Here is a 15,810-nt window from a genome sequence, read left to right as displayed (position 1 = left end):
AAACTCGCCAGTTTCTTTACTTCTTTAGGTAAAAAAACTCATAAAACTAAGATGATTTAGGGAGGGGGGGGGGGGTCAACCATGTCTTATTTTTTCTTACAAGGGGGTGGGAATGAGTCTTAATAGTTCTTACGTAAGATCACAAAAATGCACAAAGTTAAAATAATTGTACTTTGAAATAGTGTGGACAACCGCGCGAGTGCTGAGTTTTACTTAAATGCGTAGGTAAACGATTTCCAATTTCCATGGCACTGAACATGGGAATACCCCACTTGTGTACTAGTCGTAACCTGTACTTATTCACTTTTTCCTTCAGACTGTTACGTAAAATATTAAAAAGGGGGGAGAGAACAGGGGGGTCGGTCTACTCTTATTTTTTCTTATCTTGGGGGGAGGGGGTCAAAAACTAGTGAAAATAGTCTTATGTATAAAATGGGTGGCCCCTATCCATAATTATATTAGTTTCTAAAATCAATTTTGGCTGCAGGTTATGATATTAATAAGTATGATTTTAATATTTATGCTACATTCATGAATTTTTTTTAAAGAAATAAATTGTAGTTTTATCTTTTCCACATTATAATATTTTAGTAATTTTAAAATGATTTTTAATTAATTGCATTACATTATTAAACATTTCTATCTTAACGTTTGTATCATTGTGAAAAGTTAGCAACCTATGAATGCCACCGTAAAGTATTGATTGTTTTCGTTAGTTTTGATTGACAGCTAAATAATACCAGTTTTGTAAAAAAAATAATTAATAGTAGTTTTTCTCGATCGAAATGGGAAAAAAATTATAGTAATTTGTAAAGATTCATTCTAAACACATAATAATCGCAAATTTTGCTGAGAGCTTAAAGTGTTTAAAATAAAACAATCCGATCTGCTAAATAAATACTAAATAGTGATAAAATGTACGTAAATAAAACTACTACTGATGGCCGGAAATGGTAGATTTATCTCAGCAACCTTGTATTGATTTGGTCCTGTGTATTGATTTTTCAAGATGGGACAGTTCTATTATTATTTTTCATTTAATGTTTAGATAAAAGCCTAATTTCCTTTTCAAAATGGGCACCCAAAAGCCCGGGGAATGGGCCAATTCCCTGATAGCGCGTTTTGAAGAACAGGTGAGTTGAATTACTGTAATACTTGTTTTCCGGGGCCCATCCCTTTTCTTGAATATCATGAAAAGTTTTGATACCAGATATACCTTTAAATGCACCTTAGATTGTACAGTTTTCAAGCAGTATATTAGGCTCAAATGTTATTCAATTAGTATCAGTAAAGTATGGTTCTCAACCGATACACCTACGCAAATTTTCAAAGTAAAAAAAATATTTTTTCTGACTTAAATTTGCCGACACTCTTTAACCGAATTACCTATTTGGTTTATAAGTCAATGGGCTCCTACTGAGACTAAAATTTTTTGAAACAATCACTAAATTAACTTTTTTCTTATTTTATTTTAATTAAATCTAAGTTTACGCAAGAAGATTGAGTAGGTGGACCTTAGATAAAGAATATACCATAGTAGTTTCTCCGGAAAAATTGTTAAAAAAAGAAAACCTGCTCCGCCTTGAAAGATTGCAGCCAAGGTGGCGGTGGTCTGCAACGATTAAATACAACTATTTGCACTACAGCCACTATACTGTCATACTCTTTTTTATTCCAAAACAAAAATAAGAACAAACGCAAACAGAATCGTATAAAAAATATTCCGCTTACATGTCAATTTACACAAAGGTTCAATGCAACAAGTAGGTTGTAACAAGTCTCTTTATATCATTTATGTGCTAGGTACTGATGTTTATGTGAATGAATCAAGTGGCAGTGGGCGGGGCACATAGCTCATAGCACTTAGCACTGGGGCAGGAAAGTTCTTTAGTGGCGACCACGAGCCCGAAGATGTAGCGTGAGCAAGCCTCCCACTAGGTGGACCGACGATCTGGTGAAGGTCGCGGGAGGTGCATGGATGCGAGCGGCGCAGGACCGGTCTTAGTGGAAATCCTTGGAGGAGTCCTTTGTCCAGCTGAAACGAGCGAACAATGTTTATGTACCTTTTTTCTTTGTGTCATGTAAATCGTATGTAGTTTCTTAACCAGTTGTTATTGTTTCACTGCATATTTTCCTAATAAATAAAAAATCCTTATAATAAATGTGTCTTTCTTCCTAATCCAGCTACCATACAAGACCGGAGCGCAGAGCCTGCATACCCGGCTGACTGAAGAGCAGTGCAAGGCCTGCCTCGTGCAGATCAGCCGGCACCGCTTCTCGCTCGTCATCGCCGGCCTCACCAAGATCCTGCAGCGGATCAACGAGCAGGTAAGCATGAGCGAGCGAGACAGAGTTCTAAGGTCCACGAGCAGGTAAGTATGAGAGAGCGAGACAGAGTTCTGAGGTCCCTACCAGACCAAATTGCTAAAATCAAGTGGCAGTGGATGGGGCACATAGCTTGTAGAGACGATAGCCGTCGGGGCAAAAAAGTTCTCGAGTGGCGATCTGGTAAAGGTCGCGGGAAGAGCCTGGATGCGGGCAGCGCAGGACCGTTCATTGTGGAAAACCTTGCAGAAGGCCTTTGTCCAGCAGTGGACGTCATTTGGCTGAAGCGAACGAACTAACGAGACCAAAGCCTACACGCGGCTGACAGAGGATCAGTGGAAGGCCTGCCTCACAAGACTACCCAGGATTCCACGAATTAGCTGGAAGATTCCAAGATCTTGCAGTGGATCAACGAGCAGGTAAGCATGAGCGAGCGAGCGAGACAGAGTTCTGAGGTCCATGAGCAGGTAAGCATGAGCGAGCAAGCGATATATTCTGAGGGCCCTACGAGACCAAATTGCTAAAATCAAGTGGCAGAGGGCGGGGCACATCGATGGCCGTTGGGGCAGAAAAGTTCTCGAGTGGCGACCACGGGATGGAAGAGGTTGCGTGGGCAGGTTTCCTACTAGGTGGACCGACGATCTGGTAAAGGTCGCGGAAAGAACCTGAATGCGGGCAGCGCAGGACCGTTCATTGTGGAAAACCTTGGGGGAGGCCTTTGTCCAGCAGTGGACGTCGTTTGGCTGAAACGAACGAACTAACGAGAGGCTGACGGAGGAGCAGTGCAAGGCCTGCCTCGTGCAGATCAGCCGGCACCGCTTCTCGCTCGTCATCGCCGGCCTCACCAAGATCCTGCAGCGGATCAACGAGCAGGTAAGCATGAGCGAGCGAGACAGAGTTCTAAGGTCCACGAGCAGGTAAGTATGAGAGAGCGAGACAGAGTTCTGAGGTCCCTACGAATTGCTAAAATCAAGTGGCAGTGGGCGGGGCACATAGCTCGTAGAGACGATGGCTGTTGGGGCAGAAAAGTTCTCGAGTGGCGATCTGGTAAAGGTCGCGGGAAGAGCCTGGATGCGGGCAGCGCAGGACCGTTCATTGTGGAAAACCTTGGAGGAGGCCTTTGTCCAGCAGTTGACGTCATTTGGCTGAAACGAACGAACTAACGAGACCAAAGCCTACACGCGGCTGACAGAGGATCAGTGGAAGGCCTGCCTCACAAGACTACCCAGGATTCCACGAATTAGCTGGAAGATTCCAAGATCTTGCAGCGGATCAACGAGCAGGTAAGCATGAGCGAGCGAGACAGAGTTCAAAATAACATAAAAATGGAATGTAGAATGAAATTAAAAGTAGGAAGTAGGCTCTTCCAGACTACCCATGGAGACATAACAGACGCGGCGGTTCGCACTGCGACAAAGATAAGTGACCGAGATGGGAGATCGTGTTGAATTCACTTTAAGCCATTTTTTTAAGTATTAGCAGGCCTGTTCATCTCCACGAGTTAACATCGAAAACAAAACACGCACGAAGGCCCACCTACAGGATACTATTCGACAAGGCCTCACATACGAGCGAACATTGACTCACGCACGCGTATTCTTGTGTATGATGGAAGAAAATACAGAAAATGGTGCTGTGCAGTATTTAACTGCCTAAATAATAATAAAAACACAGAATGTACTTTTTTAAGTTGCCTCAAGACACTGAGAGGTAAATAAGTAGTTAATATTATTCATGATAATTCATGCCAAATCATGTATTTCCTCCGCCATTTTCCGCAGTTTGGCACCTCAAGTCACATCATTTTACCGAAGTCAGCCCTATAGCTTCGGCGCAGTGCCGATCACTGACGTTTGTCAACAAAATGGTGCTTGACTCTTGAGACAGGCTAAATTACACCATATTGTTAATGACATTGAGCATACATTTTTTTAAATACCTTCGCGAAGTAAAACTTCTGTACGTAGTACTTATTATTATTCTGTGGTATTAGTTTCCGAAGCGAAACAGAGACCTAGGTGGCGTTTGACGTCACTCACCCGTGCCGCTCTCATACCTCAGGCACTGACTCTGTCATGCGCTTGACCTGTAGGATGTGTACAAACGTTTTATAAAAGCCTATTTGCAGCAAATAAATGACAATAAAAAAATATCTTTCCAGTACCAACCGACGCTATCCTCATCAAGCGTCAGCCGTTCCTCCGAACTAGACAAAGGCTACCACGACAGTCTGGTGATAGTGCTGGACACGCTGGAGATATGCCTCAGCTCGCAACCGAAGGACACCACCAAGTACGACGAGGCTATGAACGTCAAGATACTACTAAGGGAGGTGTGCCAGTTTATTGGTGAGTTTCTTGCTAATTCTAGATCTATGCCTGACAGCATCTAGGGTTCGGTTGCGCGACAGACACGTGCACGAAGTCACATACGCGAAAAGACACTAGCGCGAAAGTCACTTGCACAAAGTCACGACGCGGAAAGCCATTTGCGCGCCCAGAAAGGTGCGCGGAAACGCGCGAATGGTCCTGAGCGTGATAAGACGCTTGCGGGAAAGACACTTGAACGAAAGAAATATGCGCGAATGACATTAGCACGAAAGCGCGTCTTTCGCGCTAGCATCAGTTCGCGCATATGGCTTTTCGAGCAAGTGACTTTGCCTCCAAATACCATGAATCTATGAAGTGAAGATACTACTGCAAGAAATCTACTATCAGTTTCTTGGTAAGTTTGTAGCTTGACAAAGGCTACCACGACAGCCTGGTTATATCAGAAATGTTATGTTCATAAATGTTAATCATAAGAGTATAATATACAGGGTGTCCCGTAATGTAACGTCAAGCCGGAACTGGGTGTTGAGGCAAGTTGTGCTGGTTATCAGAAAAATATAAAAAAAAATCTATGTGGCATATTTTAAAAATAATAGGCATTTAAAAAAAATCAAAAAATTCTACTCCAGGTGACGGTTCTTTTACTCGTGTTGCCACAAATCTTCACTTTTTCCAAATTTTTTTTTTGTTATGTAACCCTGAATAATGCTTCTCTAAATTGTTATCAAAATTACAAAACCAGCTGCTCCAACTTGGATGAAAAAAATACATTATTCTCAAAAAAAATATCAAAATAAAAATTTTGCCTAGTTTTAACTGACTGTACTGAAAAAAAATTGTACTACGCGAGTGTGGCAAGTGACGTCATAATTTGGCGCATTTAGTAAGGATTCCAAAATGGTATAACACTTTGTAAAATCTTGCTGTAATTGTCGACAATTTTTGTTTATTGGAAATAATCCCGTTTTTAACTTTATCTACCTTGGTTAAAAATATTATTCTAATGTGCCCAAAATTCAAGTTTCTGGCATAAGTGAGGTGGAGAAGCCATTTTAAAAGGTATGAGTGGGACGGAGAGGGCCATCTTACCAAGCAGGGATGTTATGGATATCCGTAACCGTAACCGAAACTATCGGATATCCGAAATAAAAAAATGTCCATAACCGTAACCGAAACTGATTCAAAAGTTACGGATAGTTTCGGATAAAGGCCAAACTGCAATACTCTATGAAATCTGCAGTATACACGCCGCAGCTGCAATGCCGCGCTGCCGATTTCATAGTTTTGCAGTTTGCGGTTGCAGTTTGCGGTCTGCGGCCCGTCTTGGAATTGTACCTTAAATCTTAATATTTGTTACCAACTTGTCTGGCATTCGCTGGCACCATCTAATATGCCAGCCTGTTTTACCTTTATCATACATAGGTGTCGTCTTAGTTGGTACATAAATTAGCTATGTGGGTCACGCTCACGCAGCATCTTGCTATTTGTATTATACCTACATTTTTGAAATTCTAATAATTCCGTAACCGAAATTATCCGAGACTTTCGGATAATCTGAAATGATTTCATATCCGTGACCGTAACCGAAACCGGTATAATATTATTCTAATATCCGTAACCGTATCCATAACCGAAACTTCATATCCTTATTATCCCTGTTACCAAGTACAAGTGCAGGCAGAGCAGGTAGTAAAGGCGCACGCGCACGGGTGACTTTTGTCACAGTATGTCAACTACTAATTACTGTCATGGTGACAAAAGTTTCTGTGACTGGCTGTAGGGTAGTCAGTCACAGAAACTTGAATTTTGGGCACATTAGAATAATAATTTTTAACCAAGGTAGATAAAGTTAAATACGGGACTATTTCCAAAAATCAAAAATTGTCGACAATTAAAGCAAAAATTTACCAAGTGTTATACCATTTTGGAATCCTTACTAAATGCGCCAAATTATGACGTCACTTGCCACACTCGCGTAGTACATTTTTTTTTCAGTACAGTCAGTTTAAACTAGGCAAAATTTTTATTTTGAAATTTTTTTTGGGAATAATGTATTTTTTTCATCCAAGCTGGAGCAGCTGGTTTTGTAATTTTGATAACAATTTAGAGAAGCATTATTCAGGGTTACATAACAAAAAAAAAATTTGGAAAAAGTGAAGATTTGTGGCAACACGAGCAAAAGGACCGTCACCTGGAGTAGAATTTTTTGATTTTTTTTAAATGCCTATTATTTTTAAAATATGCCACATAGATTTTTTTTTATATTTTTCTGATAACCAGCACAACTTGCCTCAACACCCAGTTCCGGCTTGACGTTACATTACGGGACACCCTGTATATGTTGTTGGTATGCCATATAAATAAATAAATAAATAGTGCTGTAGGCCTAAGATGCGCGCCGCGATAAGCGGCTATCACGCCATTTTATCGATTTTCCCCATACATTTTGACGTCGATAAAAGTTATCATGGTGCGCATCTTAGGCCTACTGGACACGCTGGAGATATGCCTCAGCTCGCAACCGAAGGACACCACCAAGTACGACGAGGCTATGAACGTCAAGATACTGCTGAGGGAGGTGTGCCAGTTTATTGGTGAGTTTATAGCGCATTCTAGATCCATTCCTTGACAGTATCTAGGGTTCGGTTGCGCGACAGACACGTGCACGAAGTCACATACGCGAAAAGACACTAGCGTGAAAGTCACTTGCACAAAGTCACGACGCGGAAAGCCATTTGCGCGCCCAGACACGTGCGCGGAAACGCGCGAATGGACCTAAGCGTGAAAAGACTCTTGCGGGAAAGACACTTGAACGAAAGAAATATGCGCGAATGACATTAGCACGAAAGCGCGTCTTTCGCGCTAGCATCAATTCGCGCAAATGGCTTTTCGAGCAAGTGACTTTGAATCTATGAAGTGAAGATACTAAGTACTGCGAGAACGGGGCTATTCCCACCGCTGCAACTCCTGTGTAGCCAGGATCTACAGCTTGACCGCGAATAAGAACCCAACCTGCTACTACTACTCTACTACTGCGAGGTAAGTCAGTTTCTTGGTAAGTTTGTAGCTCGACAAAGGCTACCACGACAGCCTGGTGATAGTGCTGGACACGCTGGAGATATGCCTCAGCTCGCAACCGAAGGACACCACCAAGTACGACGAGGCTATGAACGTCAAGATACTGCTGAGGGAGGTGTGCCAGTTTATTGGTGAGTTTGTAGCGCATTCTAGATCCATTCCTTGACAGTATCTAGGGTTCGGTTGCGCGACAGACACGTGCACGAAGTCACATACGCGAAAAGACACTAGCGCGAAAGTCACTTGCACGAAGTCACGACGCGGAAAGCCATTTGCGCGCCAAGACACGTGCGCGGAAACGCGCGAATGGACCTAAGCGTGATAAGACGCTTGCGGGAAAGACACTTGAACGAAAGAAATATGCGCGAATGACATTAGCACGAAAGCGCGTCTTTCGCGCTAGCATCTATTCGCGCAAATGGCTTTTCGAGCAAATGACACCTCCAAATAAAATGAATCTATGAAGTGAAGATACTACTGCAAGAAGTCTACATCACTTTATTGCTACTATCAGTTTCTTGGTAAGTTTGTAGCTCGACAAAGGCTACCACGACAGTCTGGTGATAGTGCTGGACACGCTGGAGATATGCCTCAGCTCGCAACCGAAGGACACCACCAAGTACGACGAGGCTATGAACGTCAAGATACTGCTGAGGGAGGTGTGCCAGTTTATTGGTGAGTTTATAGCGCATTCTAGATCCATTCCTTGACAGTATCTAGGGTTCTGTTGCGCGAAAGACACTTGCGCGCAAAGACGTTTGCGGGAAAGACACTTAAATGAAAGAAATATGCGCTAACTACATTGAACGACAACGATACAACGAAAAGACACTTGCACGAAGTCACATGGGCAAAAAGAAAAAGACACTTGCAAAAAGTCACATGTGCGAAAAGGCACTTGCAAGAAGTCACATGCGCGATAAGACACTTGCACGAAAGAACTTTGACGAAAGAAATATGCGCGAACCACATGGGTCAAAAGCCATATGCGCGAACGATAGCGTGTCTTTTCGGGCAAGTGACTGGAAAACCTAAGGACACCACCAAATACGATGAATCTATGCAGTGAAGATACTAAGTACTGCGAGAACGGGACTATTCCCACCGCTGCAACTCCTGTGTAGCCAGGATCTACAGCTTGACCGCCAATAAGAACCCAACCTGCTATTACTACTGCGAGAAGTCAGTTTCTTGGTAAGTTTGTAGCTCGACAAAGGCTACCACGACAGCCTGGTGATAGTGCTGGACACGCCGGAGATATGCCTCAGCTCGCAACCGAAGGACACCACCAAGTACGACGAGGCTATGAACGTCAAGATACTGCTGCGGGAGGTGTGCCAGTTTATTGGTGAGTCTCTAGAAAATTCTAGATCTTTTACCTGACAGCATCTAGGGTTCGGTTGCGCGACAGACACGTGCATGAAGTCATATACGCGAAAAGACACTAGCGCGAAAGTCACTTGCACAAAGTCACGACGCGGAAAGCCATTTGCGCGCCCAGAAACGTGCGCGGAAACGCGCGAATGGTCCTGAGCGTGATAAGACGCTTGCGGGAAAGACACTTGAACGAAAGAAATATGCGCGAATGACATTAGCACGAAAGCGCGTCTTTCGCGCTAGCATCAATTCGCGCAAAATAATGGCTTTTCGAGCAAGTGACTTTGAATCTATGAAGTAAAGATACTAAGTACTGCGAGAACGGGGCTATTCCCACCGCTGCAACTCCTGTGTAGCCAGGATCTACAGCTTGACCGCCAATAAGAACCCAACTTGCTACTACTACTGCGAGAAGTCAGTTTCTTGGTAAGTTTGTAGCTCGACAAAGGCTACCACGACAGCCTGGTGATAGTGCTCGACACGCTGGAGATATGCCTCAGCTCGCAACCGAAGGACACCACCAAGTACGACGAGGCTATGAACGTCAAGATACTGCTGAGGGAGGTGTGCCAGTTTATTGGTGAGTTTATAGCGAATTCTAGAATAAAATAAAGATTTTTATTACCTAACAGCACCGGAAGGGTTCAGTTACACTTGAACGAAGTCACATGCCCGAAAAACACTCGGGCGAGAGGCCTGCGCGAAAGACACCTGCAGAAAAGAGATGAAACCGGCACCAAAAATGCGCGAACGACATTGACACGAGAGCTATATGCGCGAACGATAGCCAGTCTTTCGCGTAAGTGCCATAATATGTGCTTTCGTGCGTGTCTTTCGTGCAAGCGTCTTTTCGCGCAAGAGGCCATTAGCGCAAATGGCTTTTCGAGCAAGTGACTTTGCCTCCAAAATACCATGAATCTATGAAGTGAAGATACTAAGTACTGCGAGAACGGGACTATTCCCACCGCTGCAACTCCTGTGTAGCCAGGATCTACAGCTTGACCGCCAATAAGAACCCAACCTGCTACTACTACACTACTACTGCGAGAAGTCAGTTTCTTGGTAAGTTTGTAGCTCGACAAAGGCTACCACGACAGCCTGGTGATAGTGCTGGACGCGCTGGAGATATGCCTCAGCTCGCAACCGAAGGACACCACCAAGTACGACGAGGCTATGAACGTCAAGATACTGCTGAGGGAGGTGTGCCAGTTTATTGGTGAGTCTCTAGAGAATTCTAGATCTATTACTTGACAGCATCTAGGTTGCATGAAGTCACATACGCGAAAAGACACTAGCGCGAAAGTCACTTGCACAAAGTCACGACGCGGAAAGCCATTTGCGCGCCCAGACACGTGCGCGGAAACGCGCGAATGGACCTAAGCGTGATAAGACGCTTGCGGGAAAGACACTTGGACGAAAGAAATATGCGCGAATGACATTGGCATGAAAGCGCGTCTTTCGCGCTAGCATCTATTCGCGCAAATGGCTTTTCGAGCAAGTGACTTTGCCTCCAAATACCATGAATCTATGAAGTGAAGATACTACTGCAAGAAGTCTACTATCAGTTTCTTGGTAAGTTTGTAGCTTGACAAAGGCTACCACGACAGCCTGGTGATAGTGCTGTAGGCCTAAGATGCGCGCCGCGATAAGCGGCTATCACGCCATTTTATCGATTTTCCCCATACATTTTGACGTCGATAAAAGTTATCACGGTGCGCATCTTAGGCCTACTGGACACGCTGGAGATATGCCTCAGCTCGCAACCGAAGGACACCACCAAGTACGACGAGGCTATGAACGTGAAAATACTGCTGAGGGAGGTGTGCCAGTTTATTGGTGAGTTTATAGCGAATTAGAGCGCTTTTACATTTAGGTGACTTTAGCAGTGCTGACCGCGGATGCCTCATATTCATCATCATCATTTCAGCCACAGGACGTCCACTGCTGAACATAGGCCTCCCCCAATGCTTTCCACGTTGATCGATTGGTAGCGGCCTGCGTCCAGCGCTTTCCTGCTACCTTTACGATGTCGTCGGTCCACCTTGTAGGTGGACGTCCCATGGATGCCTGCCTTCACATTATTAAAGCGTCACTGCCGTATCACTCGACAGTACCTAAGGTTTTGTTACACTTGCGTGAAAAACACTTGTGCCAAAGACACATGTGCGAAACACCATTTGTGCGCACTACATTCGCGCGAACGGACTTTAGCGCGAAAAGACGAGAGACTTCAGTGCCATATCTTCTTTTTTTGTTTGAATCTAAGCCAGACTGCACCAGAAAGAGGGGTATGTTTTTTGAAATATGAGCTCACAACTCAAGGGCGAACGCAGGTTTTACCAGGGACACATGTCGAAATATAAAGTTAATGGAAACGGGGAGGTTGGCAAGAAAATTTCAGTCACACACATAAAATCAATATTATCGTTTTGTTACAGACATGCGCAACGAGAGCACAGTAAACAACGTAGAGCTGAGGCAGTTGTCTTCGAAGGTCCTATTCGCGCTCAGCCTGAACTTCTTCAACGCTGTGTTTAATAGGATCAGCGCTAGGTTACAGGTATGTTAATTCTTTCATCATCATCATCATGTCATTTAGTCTCCACTGCACTGCGACACTCTAATCATCATTTCAGCCACAGGACGTCCACTGCTGAACATAATCCTCCCCCAATGACTTCCATATGGTCCGATTGGTAGCAACCTGCATCCTCCCTGCCTTATATACCAGAGGCAAATGGAGGATTTGGCCTACACTACACTCCCCACGGTTGGGGAATATTGATGTGTATTCTCCTTGTCTCTTTTAAAGGAGAAGGGAATTTGGACACATCTGCTTTAAATAAGGGTTGCTACACACACAATCTTGCTATTGGATCGGTATTGTAGTTCAACAGTGTCAAGCTGACGTGAAGCAACCCTAATAAATGTTGCATACAAACATTACAAAAGTTATGCTTTATCAAAATACATTATGAAAGTAATGTATTTTTAGTAACTAATGCCCGTTTTCACTATCAATCCCTAATTTTTAAGTGACCCCTATGGTAACACGTAACAGGAATTTTGTTTTCAAAGGGGTTACTTTAAAATTAGGGATTGATGGTGAAAACGGGCGTAAAACACCTCTCACCTAAATGGGGATGTTACATATTTGCCAAATCCCCATATTAGGGAATGTTGCAAATATGCAACATTAAAATGTTGAGATACACAGTTTCTAATGTTATCGACGTTTCAGGAAGTCGCATCCAGCTCAGAAGAAAACCCCGATTATACAGACATAGAGTTAATTCAGCACATCAACGTCGATATACTGAGGCTTATTCGGCTGCTCACAGGTAAATATTTTAATCTATTTTAAACTTTACTGTCTTACACTTAAGTTCCAAAAACAATACAATGTGCTCATTTTGATTTCCTGCAATTTTAGGGGTATATTGTATGAATAAATAGTTGAAATGTCTTAATGTGTTCCTAAACGCAAATTTTCGAAGATATCATCAACCTTAATATTTTTTCCAAAATTGTCACCCATTCGATTCTTTAAAGTGGTCTCATTAAATTACCCTAGAGTTCTGTTAAACTGTCATCGAACTTATTAAAACCTTAATTAAAACTATCGATATTTTGGCAACACTAGTCTGCTTATTTGAAACAGAAGCTGCGCGAATCAATAATATCTTTCACTGCGCTGGTCGAACGTAGAAACAGTGGCGCCGCGTGCTAAAAATAACTATATCTTACAAACAACATTTAAACCAGAGACTGTCTATCACAGATATAGATATACCTAGATAACGCGAATGCACCTACTTCGCGTGTCCCGATCCCGATAAATCATCGGAATGAGCTGCCGCTGCTTACAGTCCACGCGCGTCTGTTGTTGCATGCGGACGGCCGCGAAAACTAGAAAAATGCCTCAATGTGTGATAATTAATTGCAATAAGCCAAAAATTTCGAGCTCCCAAAGGCAAGGACATATTTCCTATCACGGGTAAGTTATTTTAATATTATATTAAGTGTTAATTCATTTTAAAACATTTTTTTAAGTATTCCAAGCTGTGGTTTCAAGAATGTACCTAAAAATCTATAACTTACCATTCAAAAAATTTTTTACGATACATTGCCGGGTTTGTTTTGAGCGTTTGATCTGACGTTATGTGTTAAGAGGCGATGTATAACGGACAAGCGCCACTGTCGCGCATCGCTTCGACTTCGTGGTACACGCAACTTCTCATTCGTCTGTCAAATTTTGCTACTAGTGTTGTTCGTTCTACTACTTTAATCAATAATCGATTCTTATCGATATCGGACAGACGAATGATATTAATTATTATTAAAAAATAACTCTCATATATAAATAAATATTCTAATTAATGTGTATTTGTAGTATTTATATGTCTTTTTTTCCTAGTTTCCCACAAGATGCAATATTAAAAGAAAAATGGATCGCGGCTACGGGACGGAAAGACTGGTTTGATCTGGAAAACATAGTACCATTTGTTCAATTCACTTTGAAAGTACCTGTTTTATTGACCCTTCAAAAAAGAAGAGATTGTTAAAAAAAACGGCATGCCCCACTATACATATATTAAAACGGATTGACAATGATGATGAGGTTAGTGAATAGGTTTAATGAGTAACAATATTTTTATTAATAACGTATAAAATACTAGCTGTTACTCGCGACTTCGTCCGCGTGGAATTTTCGCAAAAAAAAGTAGCCTATGTCCTTTCTCAAGGTCTAGACCAGTGTTTTTCAACCTTTTTCATGACGCGACCCCCCTAGTATGAAAAAATATTTTGCGACCCCCCGACCGCTCGTTTTTTTTTTTCATGCATTTTATAATGTTACAAAGATCTTGTAGTAATCGAATATTTAAATCCATACAACATTTATGCATTTGCATAATTTGATTTCGGATAAATCTATCTTTATAACTTTACTGTTTTTTTACTGAGGTAGTTTTTACGACCTCTCGCGAACCCCCTATAGAGGCTTGGCGACCCCCCAGGGGGTCGCGACCCACAGGTTGAAAAACACTGGTCTAGACCATCTGTATACCAAATTTCATACAAATCCGTTCAGTAGTTTTGGCGTAAAAGAGTAACAGACAGACAGTTGCTTTCGCATTTATAATATTACTAGCTTTCCGCCCGCGGCTTCGCCCGCGTGGAATTTTGTCTGTCACAGAAAAACTTTATCGTGCGCGTCCCTGTTTCTAAAACCGGGATAAAAACTATCCTATGTTCTTTCCCGGGACTCAAACTATCTCTATGCCAAATTTCATCAAAATCGGTTGCGAGGTTTAAGCGGGAAAGCGTAACAGACAGACAGACAGACAGACAGACAGACAGACAGACAGACAGAGTTACTTTCGCATTTATAATATTAGTTGGGATTACATATGAATATTATATTATTATACAGGGTGACTGGAACTGAACCCGCCATAGCTAATATGCGTATAGAGGAGGTCATTTGCTAATTATTGAACCTTACTTTCTGTGACTAAAGTTTTATAGTTTAGGAGATGTCAATTTTTATACTTTTTTCAGATTTTTCCGAAATTTGACCTAAAAACTGCTTAAATTTTTTTTCTCGTGTGATTTCAACAGTTTTTTTTATTTGATATTAATATCGAATATGTCTTCATTCAAATGAAATAAATTTCTGATCCAGATAATGACTGAATTGCTAGTTACGAGCCGCCAAAGTCTAACAAAAGTACAAACCACAATAAAAAATTCTACTTTGAATTCGATTGAAACAAAAATTAATGGTGATAATGGATTGCCAATAATCTTAAAAATATCTCTAGCTTCTCTCCTTTCCAATGATATATTACACGTTGTAATTAGATATTGAAATTTGTCAAAAATTCAAAGTTTATGGAAGAAAATGGAGTAATAATACAAAAATTATCCATACAAAGTTGATTTCGAATTTTTTTAAACTCTTTTCTTCATAATGTAATTATTATTTTTAAATTCATTTTTCAAAAAACACATAAAAATAGTTATGAAAAGGAGTATAGCAGAAAATATGAGATATTTGAAGAAACTTTGTATGGATAATTTTCGTATTATTACTCCATTTTCTTCCATAAACTTTGAATTTTTAATAAATTTCAGTATCTAATTACTACGTGTGATATATCATTGGAAAGGAGAGAAGGTAGAGCTATTTTTAAGATCAATGGCAATCCATTATCACCATTAGTTTTTTTTTAAATCGAATTCGAACTTGAATTGTTTATCGTGGTTTGTACTTTTATTGAACTTTGGCGGCTCGTAACTAGTTATTGAATCATTATCTAGATCTGAAATTTATTTTATTTGACTAAAGGTTTATTCGATATTAGTATCAAATAAAAAAATCGGTTAAAATCATGCAAGAAAAAAAAATTAAGCAGTTTTTAGGTCAAATTTCGGAAAAATCTGAAAAAAGTATAAAAATTTACATATCTCCTAAACTATAAAACTTTAGCCATAGAAAGTAAGGTTCAATAATTAGCAAATGACCTCCTCTATACGCGTATTAGCTATGGCGGGTTCAGTTCCAGTCACCCTGTATATAGTTTAGGAGATATGTCAATTTTTATACTTTTTCAGATTTTTCAGAAATTTGACTTAAAAACTGCTTAAATTTTTTTTCTCGCATGATTTTAACCGATTTTTTTTATTTGATACTAAT

General features: G+C 41.3%; 1 protein-coding gene across 1 annotated transcript in view; it reads left to right on the top strand.

Annotated features, from left to right (window-relative positions):
- The first annotated feature begins 969 nt into the window (after window positions 1–969).
- LOC135085613 (neurofibromin-like) overlaps window positions 970–15,810 on the top strand; it is a 90,424-nt gene continuing 75,583 nt past the window's right edge. The window contains exons 1-8 of the mRNA XM_063980389.1: window positions 970–1,133; window positions 2,185–2,372; window positions 3,093–3,198; window positions 4,487–4,673; window positions 7,139–7,249; window positions 7,733–7,864; window positions 11,549–11,670; window positions 12,352–12,451. Coding sequence (XP_063836459.1) covers window positions 1,074–1,133; window positions 2,185–2,372; window positions 3,093–3,198; window positions 4,487–4,673; window positions 7,139–7,249; window positions 7,733–7,864; window positions 11,549–11,670; window positions 12,352–12,451 — 1,006 coding nt within the window. The 5' untranslated portion in view covers window positions 970–1,073. The remainder of the gene's footprint in view (window positions 1,134–2,184; window positions 2,373–3,092; window positions 3,199–4,486; window positions 4,674–7,138; window positions 7,250–7,732; window positions 7,865–11,548; window positions 11,671–12,351; window positions 12,452–15,810) is intronic.

This window comes from Ostrinia nubilalis, chromosome 29 (genome assembly GCF_963855985.1).
Source record: "Ostrinia nubilalis chromosome 29, ilOstNubi1.1, whole genome shotgun sequence".
In the NCBI taxonomy this organism is placed as follows: domain Eukaryota; kingdom Metazoa; phylum Arthropoda; class Insecta; order Lepidoptera; family Crambidae; genus Ostrinia; species Ostrinia nubilalis.
Note: the sequence above shows the minus strand (reverse complement) of the source record. Positions and strands in the feature narration are given on the sequence as shown.